The sequence below is a fragment of the Accipiter gentilis genome, chromosome 29, assembly GCF_929443795.1.
Source record: "Accipiter gentilis chromosome 29, bAccGen1.1, whole genome shotgun sequence".
Lineage (NCBI taxonomy): Eukaryota > Metazoa > Chordata > Aves > Accipitriformes > Accipitridae > Astur > Astur gentilis.
The window spans coordinates 12076291-12092573 of NC_064908.1; the positions used below are offsets into that span (position 1 = coordinate 12076291).

Consider the following 16283-nt stretch of genomic DNA (forward strand, 5'->3'; position numbering starts at 1 on the left):
ACAGGCTCCCTCTTCTGCTAATTCAAGCTGCTTATTTTGTGACATAGTGGCTGGAGGTGCACAGGTTGCCCTGGAGTTTTAGTTGCTACTTTGCAATTGCTCTCAGGTGCCTTCAGCTCTGTCCTTTCCATCTGTGAAGGTGGGATAATGGTTCTCAGCAGCCCTCAGACGGATGCCGTTTGTAAGGATGAGATAATATCATCAGTGCAGCACTTTGATCATGTATGATGCTGTAAGTGGCAAATGCCGCTCCAGTGTACCAAACAGAAGAAATGCTCAGCCAAGAAGTCCCATTGGCCAGGGTCGTGCTAGGTCCCTGCAGCGCTGTGCTGCTATAAAGAGAAGACTGAAGTTGTGGAATGCCAAAGAGACAAAAAGACAGAGGCATATCTTGCCAATCTTCTACCTATCTATTTGTCCCATCTTTTTTCTCTTGACTTGTGTAAGCTCGTATTCATGAGTATCACAGGTATTTATTTTCCCCTACTGAAAAACAGAGCTTGTTGCCTGAACAGTGTGACTCTGGCCACGTTCCCTCCTATTCAGCACAATGCAATCTTGGCTCTTTACTAGTTAATATTTTCTGTCAACAACCTGCAAGAAAACATAAAATCAGTGCTGATAAAATTTGCAGATGTTGCAGAGTTCAGGGAGTGGTAAACAATGACCAAAACAGGACTCTCATATGGGTGTTTTCAAAAATTGAGAACATGCAAACAGTATGCATTAGAATAAAGCCAAATGTGAAGTCATACATATAGAAAGACGGGTGGCGGGTCATACATAAAGGATGGATGGCGGGGGAAGGGTCTTTCACCTGGAAGCTAAATGTGCAGGAGTTACTGCCTCTTGGAATAGATAAAGCATGTAAATATGAGCTGCCAATGTAATGCTGTGGCCAAAGGTTTAGAGTCATCGTTGGCTGTGTAAACAAGGAAGCATGAATAGGATTGGGGAGGTTGTATTATCCTTGTATTGACACTGGAGTAGCTGCTGCTGAAGTACTTTGTCCAGTTCTGCTGTCCACAGTTTAAGAAGGATGTTGGATGAAAGGGGATTTAGAGAAAAAACATTAACAATGACAATAATTATATGATTTTTAACAAGTCTTAAAGTATTTGACTCAAGAAGATTAAGAGGAGACTTGATCATCATGATCTTTAAGTATATAAAGAATATTAATCTGATAATTCGAGGTTGGAAGTCTAATAATAGACGATATAAGTAAATCCTAGTGGATGCACGTGGAGACTAAGCAACTTCAGTACAGACAGAAAATGCAGTATTTTAGTCCTGAGAGTAGTCAATCATTGAAAAACCTTTCTGAGTAGAATGCTAGAATATGTGTCACCATAACTTTCAAATTAAAACTCAGTGTTTTTCCAAATTACAAGTTCTTTAAAGAGGAGTTAATTCAGTCCTCACCCATGTTGTGTCTGAGTGCCTCTAACATCAGATTATTCTGGGGTTTTCAGCTGTTACTGCAAAAATAACTGAAGCCAACAGTAAAGCACTAGGATGCTAATGTCAAATCCTTTAATTTTCCAGTATTTCTATGGATTCTTCTTGACACTGGTAGGATATTTCTAATCACCATAATATTTCTAGTTCTTTGTAGGGTCTCCTGGGCATCACTATAGTTGAATTGTCAGGCTCAGTTTCATATGTTGTTAATCTTGTTTAGATTTTGTCACCTTTAAACAGAATGGTGTGCTGAGCAATAACTTGACTTTTTGCCTTCAAAACAGTCCAGTGTGCTAGTCTGAAGATAAGCTGAAAAACAAGACTGAAATCTTTTCGTATTGAAGGTAGTAAGAGTTTTACTGTTGACTTCAATGAAGCCAAGAATTTACCTCCAGAAACTTCACAAACTTTGGGGAGCAAAATCAAGGTTTCCCTCTGGAAGCTGGAGCACTCACAATGTTGGGACTGTGAAGCTAACACAGCAGACATCCGTTGAAAATAAAGAAGTGAATGAGAAAGCAGGGAATAAGCTTGGGGTGACTTTTACTTGTCATCTCCTTGCTGGGTGGTCTGTCTCACAGTCTCAGGGCAGAACAGCAGTCCAGAAGGCTGTGTAGGCTGTATGCTGAAATGACCTATTACTGTGACTTTGTCTGTGTTGCAAACAGAAAATACAGACCAAAGACCTATCGAAAGTAATTAGTGTTCTGAGACAGGATTTCATTTTATTTGAGCCATGCCCAGCTGGAGACCGTTCCTCAAAATTCAAATTTAAGCCAAGTGCTCAAAATGCCCCCGTCTGCTCCCTCAAACCCATGTGCGCATGTACGTATAGGCCTAGGGACAGAGAAGGTAGTACGCATACATGCTATTTTGTTAGTCTTCATTTCTTTGGTTCCAAATTTAACCAGAAGTGGAAGGGCTGAAATAACATAAGAAAGGCTGGACATACGATATTTCCTGCTGCTCAGCTAAACACAAGAATTGCCAAAAATCTTCCAAGGTAGCTTGTTTCTTTTACATTTTTCTCCCAGTTCTGCGGACTTGAGAAGGTCAATTACTTTTGAGAATCATTTGACTTTGGCAACGCTTATGGAAAGCGAAGTAGAATTATGACCTTTTGGAGGTTTGCCCATCGTTGTCCTATCTTGTCCTTTAAGAACTAAAGGCTGAATTTTCAGCTACAGCCTTTGGTTTAATAGGTGTGAATTTGTTTCTATACACTTCTAAGACACCGTGAGTATCTGTGTGAGAATTTTCTTTTAGATGCCTATTCATTTGTGCTCACAGATCTAGTGATCAGTGATATTTGTAGAGCAGAAATACAGGCTCAGGTATTTCCAGGAGGAAAATCATACCAAAACAAATGAAATTGGATTCAAACTGAGCAGAAAAATAGAGCTCTAAAATTATATACTTAGGTTAGTATGTGGTGACTACAGCCTATCTGGAATGCATGCTATAATAGTTATATCATGTTAGAGAAGCAGGTTTTTTCAGCAGGATGTTTCCTAGAAAGCAGAAATATCTCTGTGGTTTGTGTATGGGTTTGGAAGTTGTATGCAAGTATGGAGCGGGGAATTTGAGGCATGAAATAGTCATGATTAGAGAAGGCCCGGATTCCTTTCAAAAGTGACAGCAGAAAACAGGCACAATCAGCTCCGTTCTGCCTGCTGTTATTGCATGCTGTTCTGTGTATTGCATCGGAGACATTTCTTTCAAGGTTGGTAAATTCGTTGGTTGTTTCTATTAGTACAAGAAAGATGCAGTCATATGGGAAAGCCAGATGCAATGAGATATTTGAGTCTGCATAAGATCCAAGATATTTTTACAATAAGATATTTACTTCTCACAGAGGCAGAATTAGTGTGGTATAAATCGGTATAAATGCACTGGAACTACTCAGTTTCGCACTCACAAAGTATCTGCCCAAGAATGTTCTCAAAATCCAATTAAATAACTAGAACTGTTTCATGTGGAAATGCCCCTCAATTACAAAACAAGACTAAGCTATCATGATGTGATTTTTACAGTCTCCTTGCAGGGTGCCCTAGTTTGCATTCATGGAATTTTTTGTTTTTGTTTTGGTTTTGTAATTATGTGGATGTTGGCCATCTGTCTGATCCTGGAAAGGTTGTAAGGTTGTCCCTGCTCCCCAGGTCCTCTTCCCACTCCCTCATTGATCATAATGTTTGATTTAGGTGCCACTAGATTTCCTTCTTTGTTCTCTAGCCCTAACCTCCCCCCCACAAACACACATGCATTGTGCAATGGTGTAAAAGCTCTTCTCCCTGCAGCTGGGAGTAGTAACTGCTCAGCTGGTTCCAGTGCTGCCCTAAAGCTGCTGTAAAGGTCAGAGACAAGGGAATTCTAAAAAGCAAAACAAGCTGTGTTGTTGTCCCCCCTTCAATCCTGGTTCTGTATTTTGATAGCACCACAAGCAATTTCATGTGCAGACCTCTACTTCTCACAGCTCCACATTTCTGGCCATCAAGGGGGTTCCATAGGGCAGCATGTCGGGCATTTTTCCAGCACGACTATGGGCTTGGTCGCTGCTGCATCTGATTGACTTGCAGTGCTTGTCAGGCACAAAGCACATTTTGAAAGGAAATGCCATATTGAACTCCCAGTGAGCTGATGGGTATTGTGCACGGTCATCTGATGGCACAGATGTGCCCCTAATAATCCTTCCAGGAGAACGTTTCCTCCTGGGATGCTCTGGCCATCTGATCTGCTCTGAGGTATGCTGACCTATCTTGACCCAGTTTATGATCAATTCTCTCTGCTGTTTTCTAAAAGGAGCCCAGAAATACCACTTTATCATTTAGATTGCCTGGAAGTTATGGTACTTACGTGTCTGTTCCTTCCATAGAAGATACTCTCTGTGTTTGCTCTCAAGCATTAACTCTAACAAAAGGGAGGAAAGCCATTCTGTGTTAGCATGCACAAGAGTAAATTTCTCTGTAGAGCTTTGATAGCTAATCAGTGTTTGGCTAATAGTGCAGGGAGGAGGAGGAGACGTGGAAGCAGAAGTAATGTGTGTTCCACCAAGTGTGTTGCTGGGTATGTTCGTCTGTGTGTGTAGAGTGACCCTTCTGCTGGTATGCCATTGTATTTATGTCCTTTTCTGTAGGTTTGTGTGTGCGTCCGGTTTTGTGCGTGTTGCGCATGCTTCTGTGAAAGATGAATGATTTTCTGCATGCCTCTTGATATGTATCTTTGTGTTTGCAACACCTGCTTTTAAAGTGAGAATGGTGTTAATGCTGGATTTCTCTGAAGGTGAATACACTGCATCAGCTACAATAGGATGGTTAATTCGTAACCTGGTTCTGCTGATCGGTGAGCATAGATAAGCTTGGAAGTTGAGAGATGTGTTAAGGTCCCTTTGAGCCAAACCAACAAACTTATTGAGGGCTTTCCATTCCCTATATTTGAAGGGTATCTGGGTTTTCATAAACACTGAACTCTGCTTTATTATCAGTGGGCCACACTGGAGTGTCTAAAACTGGCAGCCACCAACCTGAATTCTTGTCTGAATCAAGCCTGATGCAAAGCTTCCCATATTTATGACATACGTCAGAGGTTCTCTGAAGGAATATGCTGAAGGCTGCAGAGTTTATGACTTTAAGTTTAGTAGTATCCAAACAAAGCCTGCCTCTACTATCGTAATACTGTTCCTATGTCTGCGTATGTTATGATCATCTCTAATAATATGGACACATACTGATTTTCCAAGCTTCAACCAAAAATATTCAGTTGTTTCTGAGAACAAGGCAGAAGAAATAAATGGTTATGTAGATATTAGAAAATCCTTACCCTTGTTCTCTGGAACGTTCCCATCATCCCAGACTTTATAGCAGGGACTGCAGTTTGACCCTCGCGAAGGATGTGCTTGTTGCTATCCATCTAAAAGCCCCCCCCCCCAAACCTAGTTGTTAGATCATAAACAGCCACAGTTTGTTAACCAAGTACCAGTCTCCACTGGTTCTGCAGCTTTATTGTGAAATGCTTAGGGAGATCTAGATAAGAAGCCAACCTTCCCACTAAACCTTCCCACTAACACTTGTTTATGCTGATACTGTATACAAAGGAGCCCTTGCAAAAGCAATATCCAGTCCAGGGATGACCCTGTTAAAATACTGCAAGGACTGAAGCTCGCTCCTCTGTGCCATCTGGTTATGCAGTGTTGTGTGTTCACTTACACCTCAAAATCCTCACAATCTAATAATTTCTCACTAACCCCAGCCTAGCAGATGTATTTGCAGTAAGCTCTTATATACTGTTAGCGGGTATTTTCTCACAATAGGCTCAGTGAAGTGTCACTAATATGATTGTCCATGCCAGTGGCTGCTCTGTTGCAGCCTACATGATTTTGGTATCAGAAGGGAAGGATTTATGTAATGTTCATAACTACCCAGCCACTACAAATTCATGTTTTGCTGTTTTAGCCATTCTCACCTCCCTGTTTGCCGGCTTCAAGGTATCTCATTGAGCATATGAATGACTGGGAATTTGAGAAACAGTACAGAATATATGCTTAATTTAATGCTAAATGGCAATGATATTAAGATTTTGATACTGAAAAGAGCCTTGGGCCATATTCTCAATGTTAAATAGGCATAGCTGTATTAGACTCTGTATTTCTACATGATGAAGATCTTGTCTTTCATGTCAAAACAGAAAGAACTCTGTCCTGTCTCAGATCTGAATCCTACTGCATAGCTTGTAAATGATAATATCTGGTGCGAATTCAGCTAGATTGATAGCAGCAGCAAACATCCCCTGTTTGTTCGCTTAAGTAGTATGTTGCCACCTGAGCAAGTCTCAGGTGGTTTGCTTGAGCCACTCCTCGTCTCAGGGGGTGACCTCAGGAGGCCTCTTAGCTGTGTTGGAAGTGGTGTAGACAGAGATGTTGCCTTAAGTACTCTGGACTTTGAATTATTTAACTATTGTGGAAGGAAGTGGGGGCTGGGGGAAGCACGGTGAAGGAAAGGAGAGATTATTTCTCCCCTTTGTAAAACTATATTGGGTTCAACGTCATACCATGAAATATCCAGTGCAGAACTCAAGAACTGCTCCAGTGGATCTTCGCTGACTTATCCAATTGCATGGAACATGGGGATACTTAACCCAAATCTGTCGGTTTTAATTATTTTCCTCTGGACAGATAAAAGCTTTCTATAGGTTCCTGTAGAATATTTGCTCTTTCAAGCGTTCCTCTGTGCTTTGATACTAAACGATTAAAGCATGCTAAAGAAAAAAACAGCCTCAACCTTTAGCTCCCTGTTCTTGGGCCCCCTGACTGCAGCTTTGATTGTTGACCTAAATTCCCCTTTCATAACTGAGTCCTGTCACCTCTGGTTGGAGTCTCCCAGCAAAACAGGCACGGCCAACTTTCAGAAGTGCAGGGCACTGTTTTCCGTTCTGCCTTGCACGGCTGTGACGGGCTCCACAGCACACCTGATGTGTTCAAAGTCAAACTGACCTCCTTCTTCTTCCCCTTCCCCCAGCCTCTCAGCTCCTGGAAAGGAAAGCATAACAAGTCTGGGGTTTTTTTTCTTCTTTTTTTTTTTTTTTTCTTCTTTTCTGCTTCCCATTGCTCAGCAAAGTGGGGAAACTTTTTCTGCATAAAGAATTAAATTCCTATGTAATTCTATGGCTGGGCTGATTACCGGGAAGATTGCTGTTAGCAAGATGCAAGAAACAGCACTGAAGTGAGGGAGGGAGGCCTGGAGGCTGTTATTGATAATATTAAAGTGGATTACAGCAGCTTGCATGGGCTCCTTCAGCCTCTCTTCTTTCAAATTCTGCCTACAGAGTGCTACTTACGACTCTAGCAGCCACAGCCTCTAGCTGCGAGTTCCCGTTTCTCTGTGGCTGCTGCCGATAAACATCTGCTCCAATCTCAGCACCACGAGCTTGGTTACAGCAATGCCTTGTGTCCTCACCCAGGACTTTCTTCCAGAAGTTCAGCAGCTGATGCTACACGCTGTGCTCATGCTGCCAAATCCTGTCCACTGCACCAGGGCCCACACAAGGATGTGGCTCTATTTAAGTCCCCAGCGAAGTCCTGAAAACAAACTGGGATGTAAGTCAGACACTGGCCTTTGTTAGGGCCTCCTGGAAGAGGTCAGATGGACAGCTGTATACTGGAGCGGTTGTGGGTCAGTAGCCAGAGAACTGAGATTTAATTTGTAAAAAAAATGGGAGAGATTGTTTTTCTGATTTTCCATGTTTGGCTTTTGGCCTTTGGAGTTTAATTTTCTAGCTTTCCCCGCTCTTTTGATGCCTAGGAATTTACTTTTCCTATAAGGGACAAGCACCATGGGACTGGAAGGAGCCTCGTGGGCCATCAAAGTCTGTCTCTGGCCAAGCATGCAGGAATATGGCATCTTACTCTGTTCATGCACTTCTCTGGAGTCTGAAAAGTGACTCACTCCTTTGTGGGGAAGGAAGGTTACAAATGCCTCTTACTGGAAAGTTGAACTAGTACCTCTTCTTTTTTTTTAATAAAAGATAAAATTCCATTTTAATCCCTTGGGTTTCAGGAACAGAAGCTTTACAGGGGAAGAATAATTCAGACTAAGGAGTTAGAAGGGCTGTAAGTATTCTTCTCAGCTGTAGCTCCATCCCTTTCTAGCAACTCAGGGCAAGCAGAAGTGAGGAAAACTGTTTGCTGCTGTATGAAACTTGTACATATTTTTTTAATCTAATTGCTGTGGGGAAAACAAACATCAGTTTTATTTCGCACCATTTCTTGGCTCAGAAACTCCAGGCATATTCGCCAAATTGTGGTTTTGCAGTCATTGGCTTGAGTCTCATTTACCATGAGGCCTCTTTACACCACTCTTGGTTTCTAAAGGGATATTAAGTAGCTAAAAATGTCCTTTACCACATTATTGTAAAGAATTCTCAGTGTAAATGAGAATCTAAACTCTGTATGTTTTTCATGTAAATGTTGGTTGTGGTCACAGCTGAATTTTGAAATTCAGAGTGTCAACCATTGTAAGGGGTGATTTTGCTCAAAACCAGCCTTGTTTGGGGTAAAAGAGGCCTCTTGTTTAAAATGTTCTTAATTATGTCTGAGAAATAACTCATGGCTATGGAACCTTTTACTAAATTGAAATAAATTGTGAAAACATCAAATTATTCAGTTTTCAGAAGTTCTGGCAATTATTTCACATGTCCCTCTTCCAATGACTTTGCCCTTATTAGTTGTCATAGAAGAAGTAATAAATTCTTTTATTATGACATCCAAAGTCCCAGCTGAAATTAGTTTCATTGTGCTGGGGACAAAACGGAAAAGTGACACTCCCTTAGCCGGAGGATTCTTAGTCTAAAGCCAAAAGTAAGTGAAGGATTGGGAAAGTAGGTACAGCATACAAGCAAAAGGAGGTCATAAAGAACTGGTACGACTTTGCAAGTTATGGGGAGTGTGGGTTTCTTATCCTTTTTCTTACTCTTTTTCCTTTCTGTTAAGAATAAAACAAGTCTTCCTGCAGAAGGGATTGTGTTCAGTCCATCTTTTCATCAAGAGTTGGATGTCTGTAATAGTAAAAGTTTGAGAAAAGAATACTGTACGTGGCATATAGATTCAGTAATGACCTTTGCCCTAAACTAGAAAATGTAAGGAACCGGAATAGTAGACTGTTTTAGTTCAGCAGCTTTCATACTGGCATGTTCAGTGGTGTCCCTATTGTCGCTGTTTTTTTTCTTTTTCTGCCCTCCTTTGGCTCCCTGTAAATCTTGAATTGATGGCAGCTGTTTGAGCCAAACTCAAGACACGTTGCATCACATCAGGGTTTAAATGCTCAAAGGCAAGGGAGGATTGCTACTATTCTGTAGTATTCCTCCAGCAGCTCCATCTGTTCAGCTGAGGTCAATCACTAGTATCATGCAGCACTACAGAGAGAGAGGAAGATGTTCTTTAATGCTGGCTAGGAAACTGAATTTCCATTCCACAATAATTTATTCGTTCTTTGGGGGAATATTTCCAGCCCCGGTCAAAACAAAAAGCCAAAAACCTTGACCCTTAAAGACTGTGTGGTGGACTTCCCCAGAGCTGGAGACCCCGGAAGCCTGTTCCAGGACTTCCAGCCATCTGTCCAACAGCAGGGATCTTGGATGCCTTAAGAAACAGGTGGAGCAGCTATTGTGTGTGCAGCTGCCCTGTGGTCCTCAGGCCTGGAGAATTCGGTTGCTGGGTGGCAAATGTGGCAGGAGATGTTGGGGAACATGTCTGGGATGGGTTGACCTTCTGTGCTTGCAGTCAAAACAGCCGAGGGGGTCCCTGGGGTTCCCCTGGCCGCATTGAAGACCTGCAGCTTCTCAGTGAGATTTGTTGGGACCAGCCTATTTCTACATCGCTTTTTCTGCTCTCACCATGTTGGCATTTCTTGGCAGGCAAAAACTCTCTTGCAAAATGTCTGACCAGCTCTAATAGTCTTATTACAATAAGTTGAGATTTTTATAACTTATTTTTTTTATGACTTGTTTGGAAGAGGGACTTGTCTTGCCAGCTGTCTTCTCATTCATTGCAGTATTATCCACCCACTATCATTGGACAATACCTTCATTTGAGATTCATAAAAATGCAGACATTTATGGGCTCTCGTACATCTGAAAATGAATGCTTTGTAAAAGTATTTATTCCATATAGGAAAATAAAAAAACCCACTTAAAAAACAGATGCCAGAGGGTCATTGGTAGCTTTGGCTTTCATATCATGAATTTGTCGGGTAGATACCCATCCCAGCAAATGTAATTTTTTTTAGCATATTTGTTTTTTCCTTCCCTGGTTCTTCTCCTCTCCTTTCTTGTGATCAGAAGTAGCAGTATAAACTAGAAGCTGGTCTCAAAAAGGTTTTGAACTGAGTGCGCCCTACAGATGAATAAACACATTACCTTCCGAACCCTGGGATCTCTCTTCCAAAGGAAACAGGAAAAGGGGGAGCTCAGAGTCCCTAGCAAAATACCAGTGTGCAGAAAAAAGGCCTGTTTAAATTTTTTTAACTTTCCCATTAGAAGACTTTTTTTACAGGGGGAGGAGGAGGAGAGAGGAAGGGTGTGAGGAGAGGGGGAAAGGTGGGTGCTGGGAGAGGGGAGGAAAAATACAGTGAATGCTCCTGTAACCTTTGCTCTGTTGATACTAGACAAGACCGCACTGTTAATGAGTGATTGTTAACAGATGGCTGTTGAGCAACTTAGAAGCAGAAGATGTTATTTGGTTGTAGTGCTGGGAGGGTTAGGGTGCAGGGGTGAGGTAAGGGGATATTTAGTCTTTTCATGAGGACTGAACTGTCAGAGATTTATGATTTTTGTTTAGGCTTTTCGAAGTGGAGGCTTGGGGGGAATGATTGTTTCCTATGTGCTGATAGTAGAAAGGCCATTTGGTGCTGAAGGCTCTAACGATTATTTTTTTCAGTTGAGGGATGTCCCTGCAGCCCCTGGCCTTTCAGAACTGAAAGATGGAAATGTATGTATTTAATTTGCCAAACCCCATGTCCCAAACTGAGAAGGAGTGGGCTCTTCCCGCCGCCTGGAGCTGTCTGAAGACTGGTTGAGACAGCTTTAGATGTGGATCCAACACTTTGTCTATGAGAGAAATTATTAGCGTATATTCCCTGTGGTGCACCAAGTTGTTAGTAAGTGTGTGTGTGAGGGGGCAGGAATCTTTCTGAATGTGTGTGTCCATCCGTACATGTTTCTTGCCCTTTGCTGCTGTGGTATATACTCTGCTCAGCACATCCAGCATACCAGTGTATGCCATTTCCTTACTGGTTTTTATTGGGTATGAATTTGAAGGTAGCCTGAACACATCCCGTTCACTCTCTGTAGGATTTGGGTGCTTGAACCTATTGAGATTATTGCAGCTGCTCAGTGTTTCTCAAACTGTGCAGTACTTAAATTTTATACTTCTTTCTCCTCTGGACCTTATTAGATACAGGGTTCAGGGGTATGAGGTATGAGTGAGATCAACAAGGACTGCTTTTCAAGAGTGTTCTTATTTTCAACCAATGATGTATGACTTGAGTGCAGGTAAGAACCAAATGCACAGTACAACGTTTTGCTGATAGGAATTTGCAAAAGAGTTTTGGTCTTTGGTCAGGAAAGGGGAATCCCATTTGTACATGCCACTGGCAAATCTTGACCTTTAATAGCAAGTCTTAACGTGACCTCCCAGAATCATGCACTAGGTGATTTAATGTCTTTCTTGTACACTAACTTTCTAACATATGTAGGCGAGTGTGTGTATATACATAGAAAGAGATATATTTATACAATTTAAAGACTAATTTCTTTATTCTGTCATCCTTATTTATTCATATTTCTTTTTTGGGGGCACATAGGACTATATGACAAATGTTCTTACACGTCCCGTGACCGAGGATGGGTCCTGGGGATTAACACCGTCAGTGACCAGGGGAATAGAGACCCCCGCTATTTCTTCTCTCTGAAGACGGACCGTGCTCGCAAAGTAACCACCATTGCAGCACATCGCAGCTACCTCCCCAACCAGTGGGTGCATCTGGCTGCCACGTATGATGGGCACCTGATGAAACTCTATGTGAATGGTGCCCAGGTGGCCACAAGTGGAGAGCAAGTGGGCAGCATCTTCAGTCTTCTGACCTTGAAGTGCAAGGTGCTCATGGTTGGAGGAAATGCCCTGAACCAGAACTATCGGGGTTACGTAGAGCACTTCAGCCTCTGGAGAACAGCCCGGTCTCAGAAGGAGATCTTGTTGGACATGGGCCAGGCAATTCACAGACAAGACACGCCTCTACCTCAGCTAGTTCTTCAAGACAGTTTACTGAATGTGAAAAACACCTGGTCTCCCATGAAGGATGGCAGCAGTCCTCAGAGCAAGTTCAGCTATCATCATGGCTATTTGCTGGATACCAGCCTAGACCCTCCTCTCTGTGGACAGACAGTCTGTGACAACACAGACGTAATCGCCAGCTACAACAAACTCCCCAGCTTCCGCCGCAACAAAATCGTTCGCTACCGTGTGGTAAATCTCTATGATGACAAGCACCAGAACCCCACTGTCAGCCGGCAGCAGATTGAGTTCCAGCATCAGCATTTAAATGAGGCTTTCAGCCGCTACAACATCACCTGGGAGCTGGAGGTGCTGGAGGTGAAGAACTCTTCCCTTCGCCACCGACTCATCTTGGCCAACTGTGATATCAGCAAGATTGGGGACGAGAACTGTGATCCTGAGTGCAACCACACCTTGACTGGGTACGATGGCGGAGACTGCCGACACGTACGCCACACGCTCTTCAACAAGAAGAAGCAGAATGGGGTGTGTGACATGGATTGTAATTATGAGAGGTACAATTTTGATGGTGGGGAATGCTGTAACCCAGAGATAACAGAAGTCACCAAGACGTGCTTTGACCCATATTCTCCTTACAGGTAGGCAATTGCTTAAACAAGCTCTTTATGATCATATTAATGAATATCTGTCTAGGTATTGATCAGCCTGGCTTTGGAGTTTGTAATTAATTTATTTTTTTCTTAGTATTTGGTTCACATTACAGTTATCCAAATGCAATCTCAGTAATGGTCTCAACAGCGTCTTACCATTGAACTGGTATTCTCCATCTAGGTTAAAGAATGGTAGTGCTAAAGACCAAAGCAGCCAACTTTGGGAGACCCATTAGTTGTTGGTTATGAACAGTATATTGTAGCATTGCACAGGTTAATTTAACTACAGACTCTTAGGAGTGGGGATTGGGTGTCGTAGAAAGCTCACATGTATTTGGAGAGGGAAAAGCCCCTCAGGCATGGAACGGAACGTAAATACTCTTAGGTAGACTTTAATTCTGTGGGACTTCTTTGAAGGTAGGTAGGTGATTCTGTTTTCTTAATGCTATGAGTACAGCTTTCTGTAAGCACTGCTGTGGAGGTGCAGCTGAGTCTGTGGGTTATGAGGAGGGGGGTGGGTACCAGGTTCCTGGCTGTGCTATTGCACACATTGGGTGGGTAATTGAACTTTTCTGCACCCCTTTTTATATATATATGAAAATGGGAGTAATGCCACTTCATTGCAAATGGCAGGGCAACTTTTTTGGGGTGGATGTAAGTTTATAAAATCCTAAGGTCCTCAGCTAAAGGCTTCCTTATGTTGTAGTTTGAAGAGGGGCATACTTGAATAATGTGCATCAGTTGAGTACCACATAGCTACAATTACTCCAACTTGCTTTTGGTCAACTTCAGATGTGTTCCCTGTGAATGAGTTAGAAGTATGAACACACAGAAGATGAAGGTTAAAGCTGAAATTCTGTTGTCTGTATCCCATGTTACAGGTTTTTAGGGTAATTCATGAAATCACAGGAGAAAACCTCTAGATGGTCAGAACACCCTGGGTTGTCAACACTAAAGTTCAGGCTAAGAAGGAAAGTATGAGCTATTCTGGAGTCCTTTCCATTATAGCAATTCAGGCTATATTTGTAACTTCCCTAGTAGAGAGAAGTTTTTAAATAACATTATCAGCTCTACTGGAGCTTTAAATACACATAATGAAGCTGCAAAGAAATGCTTCCTTTCCAGTTTGGTTTTGTTTTGGTTTTTTTTTTTAAACTCCAGTGAGGTTGTTTTTTAAAAAATCCTTATAGCTCAGCTTGACTTCAGTCAGTTACGAGTGAACAAAGCTCAAATGAGGAAATACTTTAAATACTAATGATTGAAAATATCGAAAGGAAAAATACCAGTCTTTTAATACTGTTCCATTGGAGAGGAACATAACTAAGGAAATATCATCAAAGGCATAATGCAAATTGGATTGTTTTAACACCATAGTTCTGAGAACTCGAGGTGTTAGTTATAACAGCTACGACAATTTTTAGAAAAATACATTATTTTTAATCTGATAGTACCCTTTTATCACTTGTTCTGTGACCAGCATAATACCCATACAAAATGAAACAAGAAAAGCCTTGTAAATTTTGGTTGACAGATTTAAGACTGTGCTTTAATGTTATTCTGACGTGCAGAGATGTTTCTATTTCAAATGAAGACTTTTTTGCTGCACAGATTGTACTTGCACAAGCCTGAGCAAGAAATTTATTTCCAAAATCTGAAGTTACCTTAACACAGCATAGTTGCTTTTCATACGCAGTTTTATGTTCCTTTTGAAGACAACTACCTTGCTGAACTTGTCTGGAAGATTTGCATTTCATGGTATTGAGCTCACAGAACTTCTACCTGTTCATTTTGGCTTGAGAAGCACCGACTCTTGACTGACACACTGAAGTCAGTGGGGGAGGCCTGAAGGTCCTCTTCCACAGTGTAGAGCCTGAGAAAATCCATAGATCCACCAAAGATTTTTTCTGCAACAGTTAGATTTCATTTATTTGTCTTTGCAGAGACATTGCAATCCAGCATTGATCATTGGCAGTGAAACCAAGAAGGGCAGTAGAAGATACTCCATCTCTCTGGAGCCTTTATTTGGTGGCTGATGTCCTTAGGCTGAGCTCATACCCACCACTATGATGGGTGTTTGCACTCAGTATGGCAAAATAGAGCAATTAGGTCTGTGGACTTATCAATGAGGTTTGTAAGGCTGAACACTGCTTTGAGTATTTAGGCTAACAAATACAGGTTTAGGGCAGTGGCTTTGGCAGCAAAGCCTTCATTGACTAAAAGGGTGAAGATTCAAACCCTATGTTTGGCTTTGGTATTGCCCTCAGCATCATCCCCTGAGAGAGATTTCCATGCCAATTAGTGACTCAGTCAAAATTTGTGACTCAGTTGGCACCATCTGGGCCCATTTTGCATCACCAGCCCCTCTTGTCATCACTTTCATTGGCAAAGACTCCTCAGTCCCCACTAGTGCAGGCCTTGCACCACATCAGTGAAGACTTCTCCACAGCCACTGAGAGCTCACATCTAATTCCAGGTATTTCCTCTGCCAAAGTTCAGTCTAACAATAGCAGCAGAAAGGGAAAAGAGCCTTCAGTCTGGTGAGGAAAGGGGGAGAAAAAGATGAAATGGTACCAATAAAAAGTTCCTGAGCATTGTGCTGTAAGGGCTCTTCACAGCCTTCCTTGGTATTGGGGGGGGCCTTCAGATGCTACTGGGTTTCGTTCCTTCTACATCCTTAGTGTCAGCGGTTGCAGCCAGCTGTTCACCGTGCAGAGTTTATTCCTGAAATACTTTTGTCCTTTGGAACCAACCAAAAAGTGCTAATGCTTGATTAATGCTGTTACAAACGGGAACCCTCTTTAGTGCTTCCTCATCCCCAAAAGAAGATGTATCTGTTTCCAGTCACTTTCCTTCTTCTGATTGTCTCTGTCCCAGTCCATCAAGCCTCCACCCTGGGACAAAGTTGCTATGAGTCATGCTGCAAAAAAACATTGTGGATGCTTCTTGACTAAGTGCAATCACAGATGTGATATCACTGGAACAATTTCAAGACACCTCCGATCTGCATTATACATTTCTTGTGATCCTTTTGGCACCTTGGACAAAGTGCTTGGGTACTTTGATGGTGTCCTTCAGTCACTGTTGTGATGCAACTATGGTGACTAGAGAGCCGATCCCAGCAGCAGAGCTAGGGTTTTTTTTTTTTTTGTTTCCAACCTCTTTTTCTGGCACCTCTCCAAAAATATTTTTTTCCAGACAGCTGAGATTCTGTGCCGCAGTCAGGTAGCGGGGATGTTGGTGCATAGAGACTTAAGTACAGTGACATATCTGTAAAGAAGTTTGCCAGAGGGACAGTTCAGAGGGACAGCACTGATGGATGAGGACTCTGCTTTCAGAGCTGCTCAGCAGAAAAGCTGTAAACATTGTGGTACCAACTAGAACATCTCTCC

At 42.2% G+C, this 16283-nt stretch overlaps 1 protein-coding gene across 1 annotated transcript in view; it reads left to right on the forward strand.

Annotated features, from left to right (window-relative positions):
• Positions 1–16283, forward strand: part of PAPPA (pappalysin 1) — a 180803-nt gene that overhangs the window by 14164 nt on the left and 150356 nt on the right. The window contains exon 2 of the mRNA XM_049832511.1: positions 11814–12882. Coding sequence (XP_049688468.1) covers positions 11814–12882 — 1069 coding nt within the window. The remainder of the gene's footprint in view (positions 1–11813; positions 12883–16283) is intronic.